We start from the raw sequence: 15,699 nt of genomic DNA, 5'->3' as shown, positions 1-15,699 counted from the left end.
AAGCACCCATTCAATGGGGGATCCAAGGTCACTTTTTATGCCTCGATAATTAGGGCCTACAATTTGCTTTTCACTGCGCCCACTAGCTTTGTTACAGATAAGGTCTAAGGTCTGGTGATAAAGCTACATGCTTACTAACATGTCCCATATGGCACGAGAGACTTCATATCTTACAACACTATATATCCTTCCTTATGAGCTTTGCTCCCACTTGAACATGCTCTGCACTGAGCAATCACAACATACATAATAATCACCAGTTCGTGTGAGCATACTTTTTTCAACTCACACAAAAGTGGAATCCAACGGCACCTTAGGTCGTCATGCTTGCACTCACAGGAGCAGCAGTTGATTTCCTTTTTCATGAGCTTGGCAAATTGGCATTTCTCTAGTCAGGTTCAGTACTCTCAAGCAACAATTTGCCTCGTTTTATTGAAAAAAGTTAACTGAAATTAATGGCTTTATTAAAGCTTCTGGAGTTAAATAAGCAAAAAGGGGCCTTCATATTTAGGCTGGCTGGCGCTACGTACGCCACACACAGCAACGACCCCGTCACGAAAACTGTTACTGTATGTGGGACGTCGTATAGCAGGACCCTCATATTTAAGGAGCCTCTAAATTATAATAATTGTATCATATATCTCTCATGTGAACCACGTAAAATTATAAAACCCATAATTTATGTGATTTACACAAGAAATATATATTACAATTATTGTAACTTAACATTTGCCTCGTATTTATTATATAATGACCTGTTTCCTTGCAGGTAATTCTCATGAACTCACTGATCCGTCTTCTATCAGAACCGTCAATGTTGTTACTTACATTAAAGCTAAGAGAAAGATTGTCATTAATTGATCAAAGTAAATTAGGAGCATACATATAATATAGAAATAGAATTTAATTAATTACAAACGAGGATGTCAACCAACTACTGAACTACATAAAAATACATCAGAAATTCCCCCAAAATTATATGTAGCATTGAAACCCAAAAACAGCTACCATAATAAAATTAATTAGTTCTCTAATCCTCTTCATTAACCACCAATTATAAATAAAACCCATCTGCATTGCCTCTTGAGCTATCATCAGTATCCAGTGGGAAATTCACACACCCCATATCCTGCAAAAGAAGACAACAAAACAATACAAGCTCAGATCTTAGCAAAGATGAGTTATTATTTATTCACAGCAAACTATCTTTGACTTAAATGATGCCGCGTCATCAAAAGAATTCATTCAGTAACTTTTTTTTTTTTTGACTTTTTTACCGATTCCTGTGACTCATTGGGCCGCAAGTTAGCAAGTGAATGAAGTAACTATTGTGCGCCGAGACAAAGCAAATAAAATAAAATTTAATAAAAAGATTTAAGACTGATAGAAGACGGAACACGTACTCGGTGGCTGCGTAACAACGTAGGCCGCCCCGCCGAAATAACAACTGCCACCGGCGCGAGATTGCTTCTGGTAGTAGCTGTTAAACGCGAACGAAGCATGGGCCTCAAGAGTGTTAGGACTGTAACATGTGGCACCCGGTTGGATTGGACGGCAGTCAGCTCCTCCCTCACCGCAAGCGTAATCCAAGCCCCTCTGCAGCTTCTCTTTCCCCACTTCGGCGTTGGCCACGCACCACGTGTTCCCCGAAGTACTCTTCGACACTCCCCCTCCGCCGTTGACCGGCGCCCTCACCGTTGGACTGCGGTTGACCGGCGACCTGTGGTCGTGGTAATTCTTCAGACCCTCCACCGTAAACGGAATGTTGTAAACTTTTTCCTCGTTGGGGTAGAAAAGCCCGTAATTTCTCTCCGATGTGGGACCCGGTTTTTGGTCCTCGTTGAAAAGCGCGAAGAGATAAACGGTCAGATCAGCCTTTGGTCTCAGAGGGGTCCCACCACCAGTCAAGATTCTGCGGACGAGATTTCCGTTGTACGCAGCAGCGTTTTCAACGCTTGCACCATTCTCATTCTCATCCCCTTTAGACGGCCATCCCGTCTCCGTTACAACCATTCTGATGTCATCGTACTTCAAGGCAGACAAGGCAGCGAAAACGGCGTCGATTTGGGCATCGAAGAGGCTGAAATAACGTAACCCGTTACCCGCATCCACGACGCCGGGGTTCTCCCTAAACAAAGCGTAGTCTAAAGAGATGACGTCAGTGTTTGACTCGTAGGCGAAAAATGGGTATGCATTGACCATTAGGAAAGAACCGGTTTGGCGGAGGAAATTCAACATGGGCTTGAAAACGGGTTCGATCAATTCGGGTCGGAAAGATCCGGCTGATGACGGGTAAGAATTTTGCAAAGCGCTCAAGGCAATGGGTGACGAGACTTTAATGGAAGAGTGGAGATTGTACTTGACAAGAGCTTCGTGGACGTTTTTCATGGCGGGCAGGAGAAACTTGGTGGTGTTATGCGGGTCGACGAACACTTCATTGCCGACGCCAATGGCTTCGATTTGAGTATGGGGGTGGTAAGCGGCGACGTTTTTTTGGACCCATGAGAAGGCAAAGGAGGGGCGTTTGGCTGCGGAGAATAGAAGCTCGTTGGGTAAGTCGACGGTGACTTTGATTCCGGATCCGGATAGGGCTTTAAGGACTGCCGCGTCGGTGTCGAATACTTTGACGCGTTCAATGCCTTGAGATTTGAGGAGCTGCACGACTTTGGATGCTGATGGTAAGTTGTTGGCTATGCGGCCGTAGTTCACTCCTATTGATCCCGCGTCTGCAAAAGTGTAGAACAAAAGCATATGAGAAATAAAAATGAAGAAAAGGGTACGTACGTTGCTCTTTCTTTTCCCCCTTCTCCCCGGGAAAATGCTGAACAATGCGCTCGTTCTCCATCATTTTCCTTTTGTTTTTTCCCGGAAAAAAATGAACAGAGCGAGAAAGCAAGTTAGTGTTTTTACCTGCAAAAATGAAACTGGAGAGAAGTAAGAAAAAGTAGAAAGCAAATAGACAATCCATGCTCTGGTTCTTGGTGAAGCAGAGCATGAAAGGGAGAGAGGGAAAGAGAGAGAGCGGGTTTGGGGGTGTGAGTGTTCTGGTTTTGTGTGCAAGCCAAGAGAAAAATGTGTGGAGTAAGAAGCAGGGAGTGAGTTTGAGAGAGAGCAGGGATTTGGGATATAAAAAGAGCAGAGACGATAGAGACGTTGTGGTTCGGGATAATAGCATGCCGCCCCTAAATTTTAGCGAAATAATAACTCAGGATACATTAGAATTTGGCTTTGGCATACATGATAAATCTTAGGAAATTCGTTATATTAGATGAGAAAGGATTCGTCATCTATGCGATTACAAAATCCGTTGTTAAATTATTGAAATAATTAATTACAGTATTTGGTTGTCACTTTTTTCCCCCCTTGAAAGAGACTGTGTGCTATATCGATATGAACTTTGAGAATTATCAGGGATTAGTATGAAAATAAATTATACACCATGCTTTAACTGATATTGAAGAAAAGTATAGGGACCATACTGTTACTGTACTGTTATTTTTCCAAGTGGGAGATGGTGGGAAGGGACCCACGTGTCACAAAATGACAAGAACAAAAGAGGAGAGTGTGTGCACGGACCACGATTTCCAGTTGGGTTTGGCTCAATAGGTACGAACCACGTGGGTCCGCCCCTCACGTGGACCCACGAACTCGACCGTTTTATTTTAGTAGTACTGCTTGGCAATACTATTTATGTAAAATTAAATATTACAACAAGTGATCATGAACTTCGAAGCAGGGTTGTCCTCTGGTCCTTACACGTGTCATTTATGAGCTGGAATCCAAAATCGTTGATTGATTCTAGCGAAGGTTCATTGATGTTGGTGGTGGTGTGGTGCAGTGTACAAAATATAATGGCCCAAGTAATTAGGTGAAGATGTTTATTACTTTCGAGGCTGCTGGATTTGGAACGTTGGGTTGAGGAGACAGGAAATGGCAGTGTTTAACGGGAATGGCAAAAGAGAGTGGTCCAATAATTGATGCGATTTGTAATGTTACACGTTAACATTAAATTTCACAGTAAAGAAAGTAAATAACGTTCAGAGTTTCAGGTTAGATTAGTAAATTTGGAAAGAGGGGAAATTTTATCTGGGGCAAAGAGATAGGGCTGCCTCTGCAGCCTCTGAGGAAACGCAAGAAATGTGGAGCCGTGCGCATGCGTAAATGAAGACATGCTGCTGCAGCATGTGGTTAAGGGTAAAGGGAGGTCAAAATCAGTAAGTATGTTATCACTTTGGGAAGTCTAGTTTTGTATTTTTTGCTGAACTTTTGCTTTGTTTGCTACATGAAAGGGTTACTTCAAAGTCCATTTCCAACTATTACTAGGACAGTAGGAGGGGGATCAATCTGAAATTTGTTGCGCCTGGACCAGTTCAATTTCGTTACAATATATCGTCCCGTATATGCTTTCAAAAATTTTGGTTTATTTAAAAAAAAGAAAAAGCATTAATGAATTCACATGACGATAGTGGACTCGAATCCATTCGACTTTTTCATCCAATTAATGGGGTTGATGGTTCGCTCAGGTCGGAATCGGATTAATATATTGATTTTGCAAATACAAAGGTGAAAAGGGCCATACAGAACGGAGACGGGCCATTTTGATCAAGCCCACTTGGGGCCTCATTATTGTATAGACGGCAAACAAAAGTTGGTTGGACTATTTGCTATTTGAGAAGGCCTTGGGTACCTCTCAAAATTCCTCATAAAAATTATTTTTAATTGAAATTATCTAAATAATCAAAAATAAATTAAACTTATTATTATTTTAAATGAATTTTCAATTAAATACTTAACTAAAGCATTCTTTTAATTTTCTTATAATTTTATAATTTATAATTTATATATAGAGATAGAAACTATCTAAAAAGTATTATAGAGATAGAAACTATCTAAAAAGAAGGAATAATTTAAGATTTTAAAATTTTTATGCATTTTATCAAAAAAATTAAAACAAACATTCTTGTTGGAGTAAAATTTTATGGCAAGATGGGCGAGTTTAATATATAATTTGTATCTCATAAATTAAACTGAGAGTATTTTGAGATATAAAATTCGAAAGGGCTGCTATACGACATTTGCTGGGGTGTTGAAAGCTACAACCCATTAGGTGATGGAGGGAAGCCCAATGTACGCAGTGAGGCTAACATATATAATAAGCCCTCTCATGCCACTGCATATTTTTATTAAAAAATTAAAAAAAATAAATTAAAATCTTTTAAAATTAATGAAAAACGTGAAGTTATAGGATTTTATCAGTCCATCACGCGGTTGAGATATCCAGGAAACTGTTTTTTTAACCACTCTATCATTCGCCACATATAAGAGGACACACTGACCGAGCTCCTCGAAAGTGATCTCCGCGGAGATAAAACCCAATTTCGTTTTTTTATTTGTTTAATTTATTTTTTCTTTACAAAAACGATAGCTAATTACAACTGTCGTTCACTTGCTCGAGTCTACGCTCCCAAGGCTTTTTTAAAGGGAAAGCCCTAATCTCATCATCACAACACAAACGAAGAGATCGAAAGAGCAAGAGATAGAGAGAAAGAGAAAGAGAGAGAGAGAGAGAGAGAGAGAGAGACGAAGCAGAAGAGAGAATGTCAGGCGTCACGAACACTCCGCAAGAGGAAGATAAGAAGCCCAACGATCAATCGGCTCACATCAATCTCAAAGTCAAGGGCCAGGTTTTTATTTTCTGCACGATTAAAACAATTTAATTTTAGGGATTCATCTTTTAGGTTTTTTTTTTTTGTTTGTTAGTGTAAGTTACGTTGTTATTTTGAATAGCCGCTATTGGGTTGTTGAAATAACGGTTTCTGCAAGTGGGTTTGGTTTATCTGGTTAATTAGGGTTTGTTTTGGTTAATTGTTGATTTTGGTTTCTGTGGTAAAACTGGTTGAGGTACACTTTTGTGTTTTTTTTGGGGGCCTTCTTTTGCGTTGAAGTGTATCTATGGATGTTTCTGATCATGATGCCTATATTGGTTTGTATCATGTCTAATTTTTTTTCCCAAGTCAACTGTAAGTAAAAATATAAACCTATTTTCGCTTCAATGAGTTTTATTCTTGAAATTATTTCTTTCATGTTTTACACTTATTGATTCCTTGCTTCTAGTCGTCTCTTTTCAACCAATCAAACATAGATTTTCTTTATTTGCTTTGGCGCACAAGTCTAGTGTTTTTGAATTTAAATTTTTTCTTTTATTTGTTTTCACTCGCCAGTCTAGTCTTGTTGAGTTAACTTTCTCTATTATTTGTTTTCGTGTGTTCCTTTTTAAAAACCTTGGAAAAACCTGAGTGGAATTATGCATGATGTAATTTTCTTTTGTTAAAAAAGAAAAAAAGGATCTTGTAGTGCATGTTGAAACATAGAATATGAATCTGGTAAAATTAGATCAAGGAATGAGATGGAATTGATCACACCTTGCAATCTGATTCAAAAGTTTTAACTTTATCCTTGTCAGTCTCTATTGACCGTATGGATCTGGAAATTTTACTATTGAATATGCTTTTTCACTATTTAATAAATTCCAATACACTTTCTCCTTATCGCGTTATGCAGTAATTCATACATGTCTCTTAGCAAATGGTCATTACAGTCGAACTAATAAAATTGCAATTGTAGGATGGGAATGAGGTTTTCTTCAGGATCAAACGAAGCACCCAACTAAAGAAGCTTATGAATGCATACTGTGATAGACAATCTGTGGAGCTGAACTCAATTGCCTTCTTGTTTGATGGCCGCCGTCTTCGAGGAGAGCAAACCCCTGATGAGGTATTTCACTCCCCCCCTTCCTCTCTCCCTGAAGAATACACTCTTACCAATGTCTGTTGACACAGATATATGAATATATCTGCATTCTTAGCATGGACAGTCATCCAATCACACTTTTGTTTTTGGGACATTCATGAGTATTTGTTGTGGATGCATTCCTATATTTCTCTAATTCTTTTTCTGAATCAGCTGGAAATGGAAGATGGTGATGAGATTGATGCCATGCTGCACCAAACCGGAGGAATGCTGATGTTCTAATTATGTAATGCTCGTTTGAGAGCTTATTAGTAGTATTAATGTAAAACTATTTATGGATGGATGTAAGTTATGCAGAGGCTCAAGATTGTGTATTTGTGATCTACACCATTATGTTTGGATTACCTAAGTATGTAGCTCTTTCTTCAAGAGCCCTGATCGTTGCGGTTTATATAGAAGCTAGAATTTAAATATATCTGTGATGATTGCATCTTCCTTTACTGATGTTTGAGATGGGCGATTCCATAATGTGGCAGCAGCCTGAGGCCCTGACCGAAGTTGCTCTTGCCTTTGAAACATAATTGTCTGGTAAGAGGAAGTACAACAATCTTTTCTGTTATCTTCCTGTATGATTTAGCCATAATTTGAATCACAGCTAGCATAATCCCTTGTTTCACTCCTTGAAAATGGTCTGTCATCATAGCTCCGTTAGGGAAAGAATGCAGCAGTCAAAACTCAAGAACTAGGTTCCTATTTTGTATTTAACTTCCCCTCTGAACTTTAATCCACAATTCAGAAACATTGATCAAAATTCTACGCCTGTACATGCTATTTTACATCAATATAATCAACAAATGTATTTCGCAAAAGTGGAGAGACGAACTGAGCTTGGGATATGAAAATAACTTCTCGAAGTCCATAGAATGTGGGCATTGGAACCATTTCGGGATGATGACAGAGCCCGCCCATTTTTGGTCTGAGATTAGCTGCTTGTTCTCCTTGTCAATGGGTATTATTTACTGGGACACATACTCCCCTTATCCAAAGACATATTTACACTTCTGTGAACCCTCAAAATAGGGCAAGAACTTACTTCACTTAATGTGGATTCTCCGTACTTCCGACTGCAACAACCATAAGCAATGCAATCAGATCAAGGAAGCTTATATAACGCTGACAAAGTATGCTATGACAGAAACGCATATTCATTCACATAATTGATGACTTACCAAATTTTGACCTCTTTGTGTCGCTCTATTATGTCTTGAATCTGAGTATTGTGATCTCTTTGTCTGACCAAGCAATCTTTGAATGAAGTCTTGTATATGATTATAGATGCTGCATTCCAACATATCAGAAAATAATTCATAAGCTGACTGAGCATAAAACTTGTGATAACGAATTAATAAGCTGGAAAAGAACAAGCAGAAAAGTTAATTAAATGAAGTTTTAATACAATAACCAGAATGCATCTTCCTGTCTTAATTATCTTAGAAAGTAATTTAGCCAATGAACCAGAAAAAATCATGAATAATACTCACGGCCTTCATATGAAGCTAAAATTCTAAATTGAACAGACAAGCGGGGATTCGATAAGACAGAAATCTTTCTTCAATTTAGAGAAGGCAAACTTTATTAATTAATTCCATCCTAATATCATAACCAAACTCATAAATAACATAATCTGCTGGATGAAATGATGAAGCCAAAAAGATCTTCAAGAATGTTCATGCACAAATAACCCATCTTCAAGGCAAAGCAAGACACAGAAATGACTATTTGAGATTCAAAGATCAAGCAAAGTAAAACTAAAATACCTAAGGCGGTGTCTGTTGCAGGCTGCGAAGAAGGCAACAAAACCATTTAATATGCTCCTGACGGCACGAAAAACCTGAAAATTTGTTACGAACAATGAGAACCATTTACATAACTGCATCATACAATTTGTCATATGTAATTATATATGTTTTCAAACCTGAGAGAATAGGTCATTCCAAAGTGAACGCCACATGGAAACTTCATATGTGGTTACTGTAGCCTCAGAAGCTGAAGCAAGTTGGAATATGCTACTAACAGTCTGCCAAATATCTCCCATCAACTCAGATATGGAGGCAAAAATGAAAGCCCCAAAACTTCCTAAAGCAAGGAATATGCGAATTGGAGAATATAGTATCTCCCAAAGGGTCCAAAATATTGGGTATAGAACTGAAGTTCCTGAAATACAAAGCGATAAGAATAATATAAAAATAATACAAGGTTTCAAAGACTCTGTTGACTTGAATTAAGTAAAAGCTCAAAAATGAACAATGTACTTACCAATTTTCCAAAGAATTGAGATGATTGAAGATATAGGCAAAAATATAATTTCTATTAGGTCACCCAGTAGACTGGACGAAGAGTCGATTATAACACCAACAACTGAACAGAAACTCCTCGCTACTTGGATGAACATGTTCCAAATTGGAAGAAGGAAGCTCAAGGACTCCGTTAGAGTTGCTGCCAATGGTTGTGTGACAACTGAAAAGAATGACTGGAAGGTACGTGCAATTGCTAAAAACCATTCAACTGCCTTTTGAAAGTTATGAAGAAATAGCATGGTTCCCAAGTACTTGATTCTCGATACCATCTCCCAAGTTTCTATCCAATCAAAAAGAGGCCCAAATAAACGAGATACAGTTGCTTTGAGAACAGGAACATTTTTGTATAAATCATAAAATCCTATTAGAACAGTGACCACTGAGATCATCACATATAAAGCTCGAGCTAGCGGGCACATCCATGGCCGATAGAGATGACAAAATCCTGGATATGACTGGAGGAAGATAACCCAAGATGGTAACCCAGCTTCTAACAGAGTAAGTAAACGCAGATCAAACATTATAACTTGCCTCAACTTAAATGGAAGGTCGCGATCATTGAACCTAAACAAAATCAAAACATCACAATACTGGCTAGCTTCAACTGCAGTTTTGCATTCACTGGCATGAGAGTCAGAGCTGTAAGATGAATCTTGAATATCACTTGGTGTTGCCTCAGTATACACATCAACTTCAACACCGGAACTCATGCACCTTGTTACTTTTCTTCTCTTATAAGGCCCAGTTGGAGGAGGCGTATGGGGCTCACTTGTTCTATCTTCTGTTGGCGCTGTGCGACCAAACTGGCTATCGGTGAAGTTAAGAGAAGTATCTTTACCGCACTGATTATCAGGGCAAAGACATCCATCATCCTCAACAGGTTTAGTCCTTGAAAAATCTTCTTCGGCATCATAGAAGATCTCTCCTGTAAAGTTCAAATGAAATATCATCAGTATTAGCTTCTTTCCGGCTTATATAAGTCTCCTTCAAGTGATCTGTGATCCTTAGCATATCTATGGGCAATCAAACTGTGATGTGTGACCTACTGACAGGCAACATAACATATCAGGTATCCAAAGACACAACACCGATTAGGTAACTAGTTTAATGTACTCATCTTTTCTACGTTTCAAGAACCTAGGTTATCATAAAAACATTAGGCGAGGCCAAGAATATACCTGCGGCAGAATCTAAATACTCCTTCAATTGAAACTGCTCGGACAGTGTCCCTGAGAACCATGAGGATATACAGCTTGCAGCTTGGGCTATGCTATCAAATTCCCATCTTTGCATAAATTTAGCCTCTATAGCCAGGGATGTATCAGTCTGCAAGTGCCATGAAAATCAGTAAACAAAGACATCCTCGATTCAGAGAACAAGATCTGGAGCACAAACAAGGGACACTACCTGAAGTTCATTCAAGTAGTTTATGCCTCGTACATTGGTCCACGCAACTTCAAATACAATAAAACCATACAAGGTTCTATGCAACTCACTGCTTAAAAGCAAATGGCTGCGCAGTGTCTTTACAGGTAATAAAACCCTCTTTCGAGAGAGTGTAGCGGCATCAATCAATGAGAACCATCTCTCCAACTTTTTGGATTTAATAGCAGCAGGTTTGGAGCAACTGTCCTTTCCCTCTTTTCTCTCCCTCCGTGCTTTAGTATTTGCAAAAGGAGATAATCTGGACTGAGAATTTAAAGAAAAAAAAATGCAATTTAACATTGTGATCATTGTCATGTAAAAAAAAAAAAACAATATTGATAAACATAGGCCTATTTAACAACCTTGGTAACCATCAATTGCCACAAGTGCGTTGGCCGTGCACCTATGTCCCTCAGCCATGGCCGATTGTCCACCAAAATGTAGAATTTGTTACTTTCCAGGGCCAAGAAGAGACTAAGATCTGAAAGATATGATTGCAAGTCTCTGCAGGGATAAATAGCAGAAAATGCATAAATTTTTCAGGCAAGCCAAAAGAAGACAACAATGATTATCAATCCTCCATTATTAACAGCCAAATCAAGCCATATAGCCAAACACAAGCTTTAACACGACCATAAATCCCCAACTCCCAAAAATATATACAACCTTAAGCTTGGTGATTTCCCGGAAAATTTCAATTTGCTCAAAAAATTTCAATGAAACAAGAAGAAACCAAAATAATCAACTTAGTTCACTTTCCACTCAAATTAGTTAATAAGTAAATCGACTACAATTCCCAGTTTCAAAATCCACATAGAATATTACTGCACGGGGGCCCCTGCGAGCTATTCTCTTGCTAATGAAACAGTTCAAATTTTAGTAAACAATTAACAGTGAAATCAATACGGCATTTCCACCAAATTTAACTCAATAAAATCATTGTTCAATGATCGAATTCAATAAATATAAAGAATAAATAAAACCATACCCAATTTGCAGACTTGTTAAAGGGAAAACACATTTGTCATCATTGTCATTCCCCATTGGAAACAGAAACCACTGCCACAGAGAAAACACAAAAAAAAAAAAAAACTTTTATAATCGATATTTTGTTACATTAAATGCAAATTATTAAAACAAATACATGCATTCTTTATAAATGACACGTATCGGTGCACGCATATTAACTTAATACGCACGAGTAATGTAGAGGCAGAGAGAAGGAGATACGGTACCTTGAATTTGATCAAGCGAGTTCCATTGGCGGAGAGAAGAAGAAGAAGAAGAAGAAGAAGAAGAAGAAGAAGAAGAGAAACGAAACGGGTGAGAACAATTCACCGCCAAACTTCATAACAAAAAGGTGTCCACCGTGGGCGAATCAACGGCCGCGATTGGAGGCCGCCAAGTGGAGAGAGATCAAACGGACAAAAAAACTAACAGAAACAGAAAACAAAAATAAACAAACACGGGTCTCGGTCTCCGTCCCTGTGCCTCTCTCTAACTAACTTCTAAACGAAGTCAAAATGAAAATCTCAGAAGAAGAAAGAATAAGCGAATTTGTTTCTGTATTTGGAATTAGAGGTTGCTTCGGCTTGCCTTGGAAGGCGCGTGAAAGGGGAGACTTATTATCATTATCATTACTACTACCATGAATAATAGTAATATAATAATAATAATAATAATAATATTATTATTATTATATTACTATTATTTGGTAAATGATAATGAATGAATAAACGGGGGATAGAATGGTAAATTAGGAATGCCTCCCTCGGGATCTGATGATAGATAGGATAATACTTCAATAGAGGGGGGGTTTGGCGCCAGGAAGAGGAAGATGGCGTTGTTGAGTTGTCTCTGTCGTTAATAAAACAGAAGAGCCACAAACAATCAACAAGCCTTTGGGGGGCTGGGAAGCTGCCCAGAAATAACCTGTTCAAGCTGTGTGATTCGCGTGGATGCCTCGTCTCATTTTAATTTGTGCCGGAAGAATCTTCTATCTTGTATGAGTTCTCACGACGTGTCATGCAAATTATAGCTAAATGGCTTCCCTTCCTTACCATTAGCCCTTTGGATTTTCTTTTTCATTTTTTTTAAATTTTTTTAAAAATACCACCTGTAATGGATGCTTGGGGGTTATAATCTGTTTTCACTTACCGTGGACTCTAAAAAAAACTCTGCTAATCTACGAGTTTTTGTTTAAAGTTGGATTCTATTAAAAGACTTATCTTAGAGGTACTTTTCTATCAACTTAAGTTCTTAGATTAAATGAACTTCTTTAATAATAATTAAGTTGGAGAATAAAGCATTATATCTAGAAGGAAAATTATCATCCGTATATCCTATAGATATTCTGTTATCAAAAATATTATAATATTTTAAGGGTGTATCAATCGTCTATCCTAAGTTGATAAAATGTATCTACCGTTCACCAAATTGTTACTTATCTTTTAAATAGGATAATGCTAGAGGGGTAATTTGATCTTTTTATATGATACAAGTGATAATTTAAGGGTATACAAGTGATATTTTTTAAAGGTAAAATCGTTAATTCGTTTTAATTTCGTTAACTTTCAAACGGTAACTAATAGTTTAGTGGTCGTCAGATAATTTTTGTTAATTTAAGATGAATGATTGATACACTTTTAAAATATTATAATATTTTTAATAATAAAATATCTATAAGATATATGAATAATAATATCCCTATTTAAAAACTCATGCTCGATTTAAGATGTTTAATATAAGAATTTGAATTGGAACACTTTTATTTATGGTAGTCCATGAGCATCCAAACTTTGGAGGAAGTTTGAGAGCGTGAAGCATTATTTAATTTATAGCCTTTATTGGGACTCGTTATTATTATTATTAACTGGATGCCTAGCATATTCTTCTTACTTATGAATTTTCTGTCCCAGTTACCAATGCGGCTCAGGCTTTAAATGCTCCGAAGCTACTTCCCTAGCTGCTCTTGGCCTTATCCTACTCAATGTAAACAGTAAACACCCACAATATGTTACATTGACAAAATTAAAAGTTTTCCCCCTTCTTTTTTTTTTTTTTCGTTTTAAAGGAAAGATTTTTGCCCCTTCTCAAGTAGGAGTATATATAGAAACAAATCCACCAATTCAATCAAACAACTCCATTTAACATTTAATTTCCTAAGGGAAAATGAAACGTTTCGCAAATAAGACATCTTTGACATTTCATGACAATATCATTATCACATGCGAAAGTACCAAGGCCACAATGTAACTCGATTTCACGTCCAGCCCTGTATCATTTTTCCTTTCTGCGAAATTCCATTGAAATTGAAATCATAGTGTAAGACTCAATAATTGCTACGGTTTGGTCACATTTAAGTACACACAAAAATTCACTCGGTGGCTGGCTACAAAAGTTGTTCACATTACCTAATCTCAACTGCTGCGCTTGAGACCAGTAAAGATACCGGAGATCCATCTCATAATAGGGGATCAAGCCTTCACTAGCAAAAATAATAATAATAATTCTAAAAGCGGAAATCGATTATATTCTAGTTGAGGGTTTTTAATTTCTTGACTAGAGGAAATGAAAGCCCGCCCATTCGAGAGAGCTGTCTCACTTGTAAAACTGGAAGGACAATCTACAAATGGAGATAAAGAATAAACAATCCATCCCCCTTTTCGTTCTTATTTCCTTCCTGTAACTCTGGTAACTGTCCACTGAATACCGTACTCTTTTTCTTTCTTCAAAGATACTATTCTTAGTTGTAAACTGGAAAAGCCAGATGAAGATGTGACAAGACTTCTTTTCTCAGTATGTATATATATATATATGGCAAACTCTATCTTACATGCATGTAAGATAGGAGATCCCTATATATATATGCTTCTTCACTTTTTGTGATTGGTTCCATCTAAACATTACTAGTTGAGAATTAACAATTAATGTAACATACACATTCAACAACAACCACACAAATAATAGACCCACACAATTTGTGTGGTTATTGTTGAGTGTGTATGTTACATTAATTGTAACATAGCATTTACCTTACTAGTTATTAATTAGTCTCATCAAATTTATTAAAATACCCTGTTAAATCTATAAAAATAATCTTCATAAATTCGTAAATCTCATAAATTTTAAAATTTAATTTTGAGAATTATATAAGTCTTTACTTTAATTAAAAAATTCATAATAATCCATAATGATGGTTTTATTATTTTTTTTATTTAACCTGTCAAATCTATTAAGACAACATTCATAAACTCATAAATTAATAAAAATTCAGTTTTTACATCTTGTTGTAATGTAATTTAGCCTCTGATAAATCTTTTTTTTTTTTAATCTGCCATTGTCCTCAAAGGCTGAAAACATTAACCCCTAGATCTTAATTGATCTTGTTACTTAACAACAACCCATTAATTAGGCAGAATCACTACTCACTAGTGGCGGATTTAGAAAAATAATTTATCAGGGATTAAATTACATAATAGTAAAATTTTAAAACTAAAACTTTGAATGAATTAAATATTTGTTAATAAATTTATAATTATTCTCGACGTATTTTCAAGAATAGAAAATTGTTTGTGGTGATGACCTATCATTATTTTTAATTATAGTGTAGGCTTTTATAACTCTAAAATTTAAAGTTTAAATTTTGTGAGTTTATAAATTTATATGATCAATTTTAATAGATATAATGGGGGCTAAATTAAAAATCTTAAATATTTCTTCTTTTATTCTTAGAATTTTTTAATGGGGGCTAATTAAAAATCTTAAATATTTCTTCTTTTATTCTTAGAATTTTTTAATTTAGCCAACCGGGGCTACAACCCCCATTGATCACATACTACATCCGCCCTTGCTACTCACACCGTATTTGATGGATAAAAATTCAGTACTGAGCTGAATTTTTGCTGAGTATTGAATTAATAGTTATTAAGTAAAAAAATAAAAAATAATAACTCAAAATAAATCTCGATAATTTATTCAATACTCATGAAAAAAAAAGTCCAGCACTGAATCTTAATTTGTATTTGATATGCGACAACTGAAAAATATTCAATAAACACTTACAGTTTTTATTTGAAAGTTACAATAATTTTATCACACCATTATTATTTTTTTAAAATTATATTTATTATTTATGTTAGAATTATTATTTAAAAATGATACTTAC

At 36.5% G+C, this 15,699-nt stretch overlaps 3 protein-coding genes across 4 annotated transcripts; 1 reads left to right on the top strand and 2 right to left on the bottom strand.

Moving 5' to 3' along the window:
• Positions 1-829: 829 nt before the first annotated feature.
• LOC102614404 (glucan endo-1,3-beta-glucosidase 12) lies at positions 830-3,110 on the bottom strand. The gene is made up of 3 exons (XM_006469549.4): positions 2,911-3,110; positions 1,404-2,726; positions 830-1,129 (listed from the first exon to the last, which is right to left on the bottom strand). Exons 1-3 carry the CDS (start codon positions 2,993-2,995, stop codon positions 1,095-1,097), a joined length of 1,443 nt encoding a protein of 480 aa, XP_006469612.2. The 5' UTR covers positions 2,996-3,110; the 3' UTR covers positions 830-1,094.
• A 2,158-nt stretch (positions 3,111-5,268) lies between these two features.
• On the top strand, positions 5,269-7,223 carry LOC102615191 (small ubiquitin-related modifier 1-like). Its single transcript, XM_006469552.4, has 3 exons — positions 5,269-5,684; positions 6,625-6,774; positions 6,964-7,223. The coding sequence occupies exons 1-3, from the start codon at positions 5,598-5,600 to the stop codon at positions 7,030-7,032; spliced, it is 306 nt and encodes a 101-aa protein (XP_006469615.1). The 5' UTR covers positions 5,269-5,597; the 3' UTR covers positions 7,033-7,223.
• A 258-nt stretch (positions 7,224-7,481) lies between these two features.
• On the bottom strand, positions 7,482-12,558 carry LOC102614691 (uncharacterized). 2 transcript variants are annotated; one of them, XM_052434660.1, is made up of 10 exons: positions 11,768-12,558; positions 11,521-11,591; positions 10,895-11,036; positions 10,515-10,796; positions 10,286-10,433; positions 9,067-10,032; positions 8,726-8,955; positions 8,568-8,641; positions 7,980-8,088; positions 7,482-7,874 (listed from the first exon to the last, which is right to left on the bottom strand). In XM_052434660.1, the coding sequence occupies exons 2-10, from the start codon at positions 11,574-11,576 to the stop codon at positions 7,845-7,847; spliced, it is 2,037 nt and encodes a 678-aa protein (XP_052290620.1). In that variant the 5' UTR covers positions 11,577-11,591; positions 11,768-12,558; the 3' UTR covers positions 7,482-7,844. The 2 variants fall into 2 exon arrangements, with proteins under 2 accessions (XP_052290620.1, XP_052290619.1); XM_052434659.1 differs by having other exon boundaries at positions 8,726-8,964; positions 11,768-12,554.
• Between the last annotated feature and the right edge of the window lie 3,141 nt (positions 12,559-15,699).

Source organism: Citrus sinensis, chromosome 2 (genome assembly GCF_022201045.2).
Source record: "Citrus sinensis cultivar Valencia sweet orange chromosome 2, DVS_A1.0, whole genome shotgun sequence".
NCBI lineage: Eukaryota > Viridiplantae > Streptophyta > Magnoliopsida > Sapindales > Rutaceae > Citrus > Citrus sinensis.
This window is presented reverse-complemented; position numbering and strand designations above follow the sequence as displayed.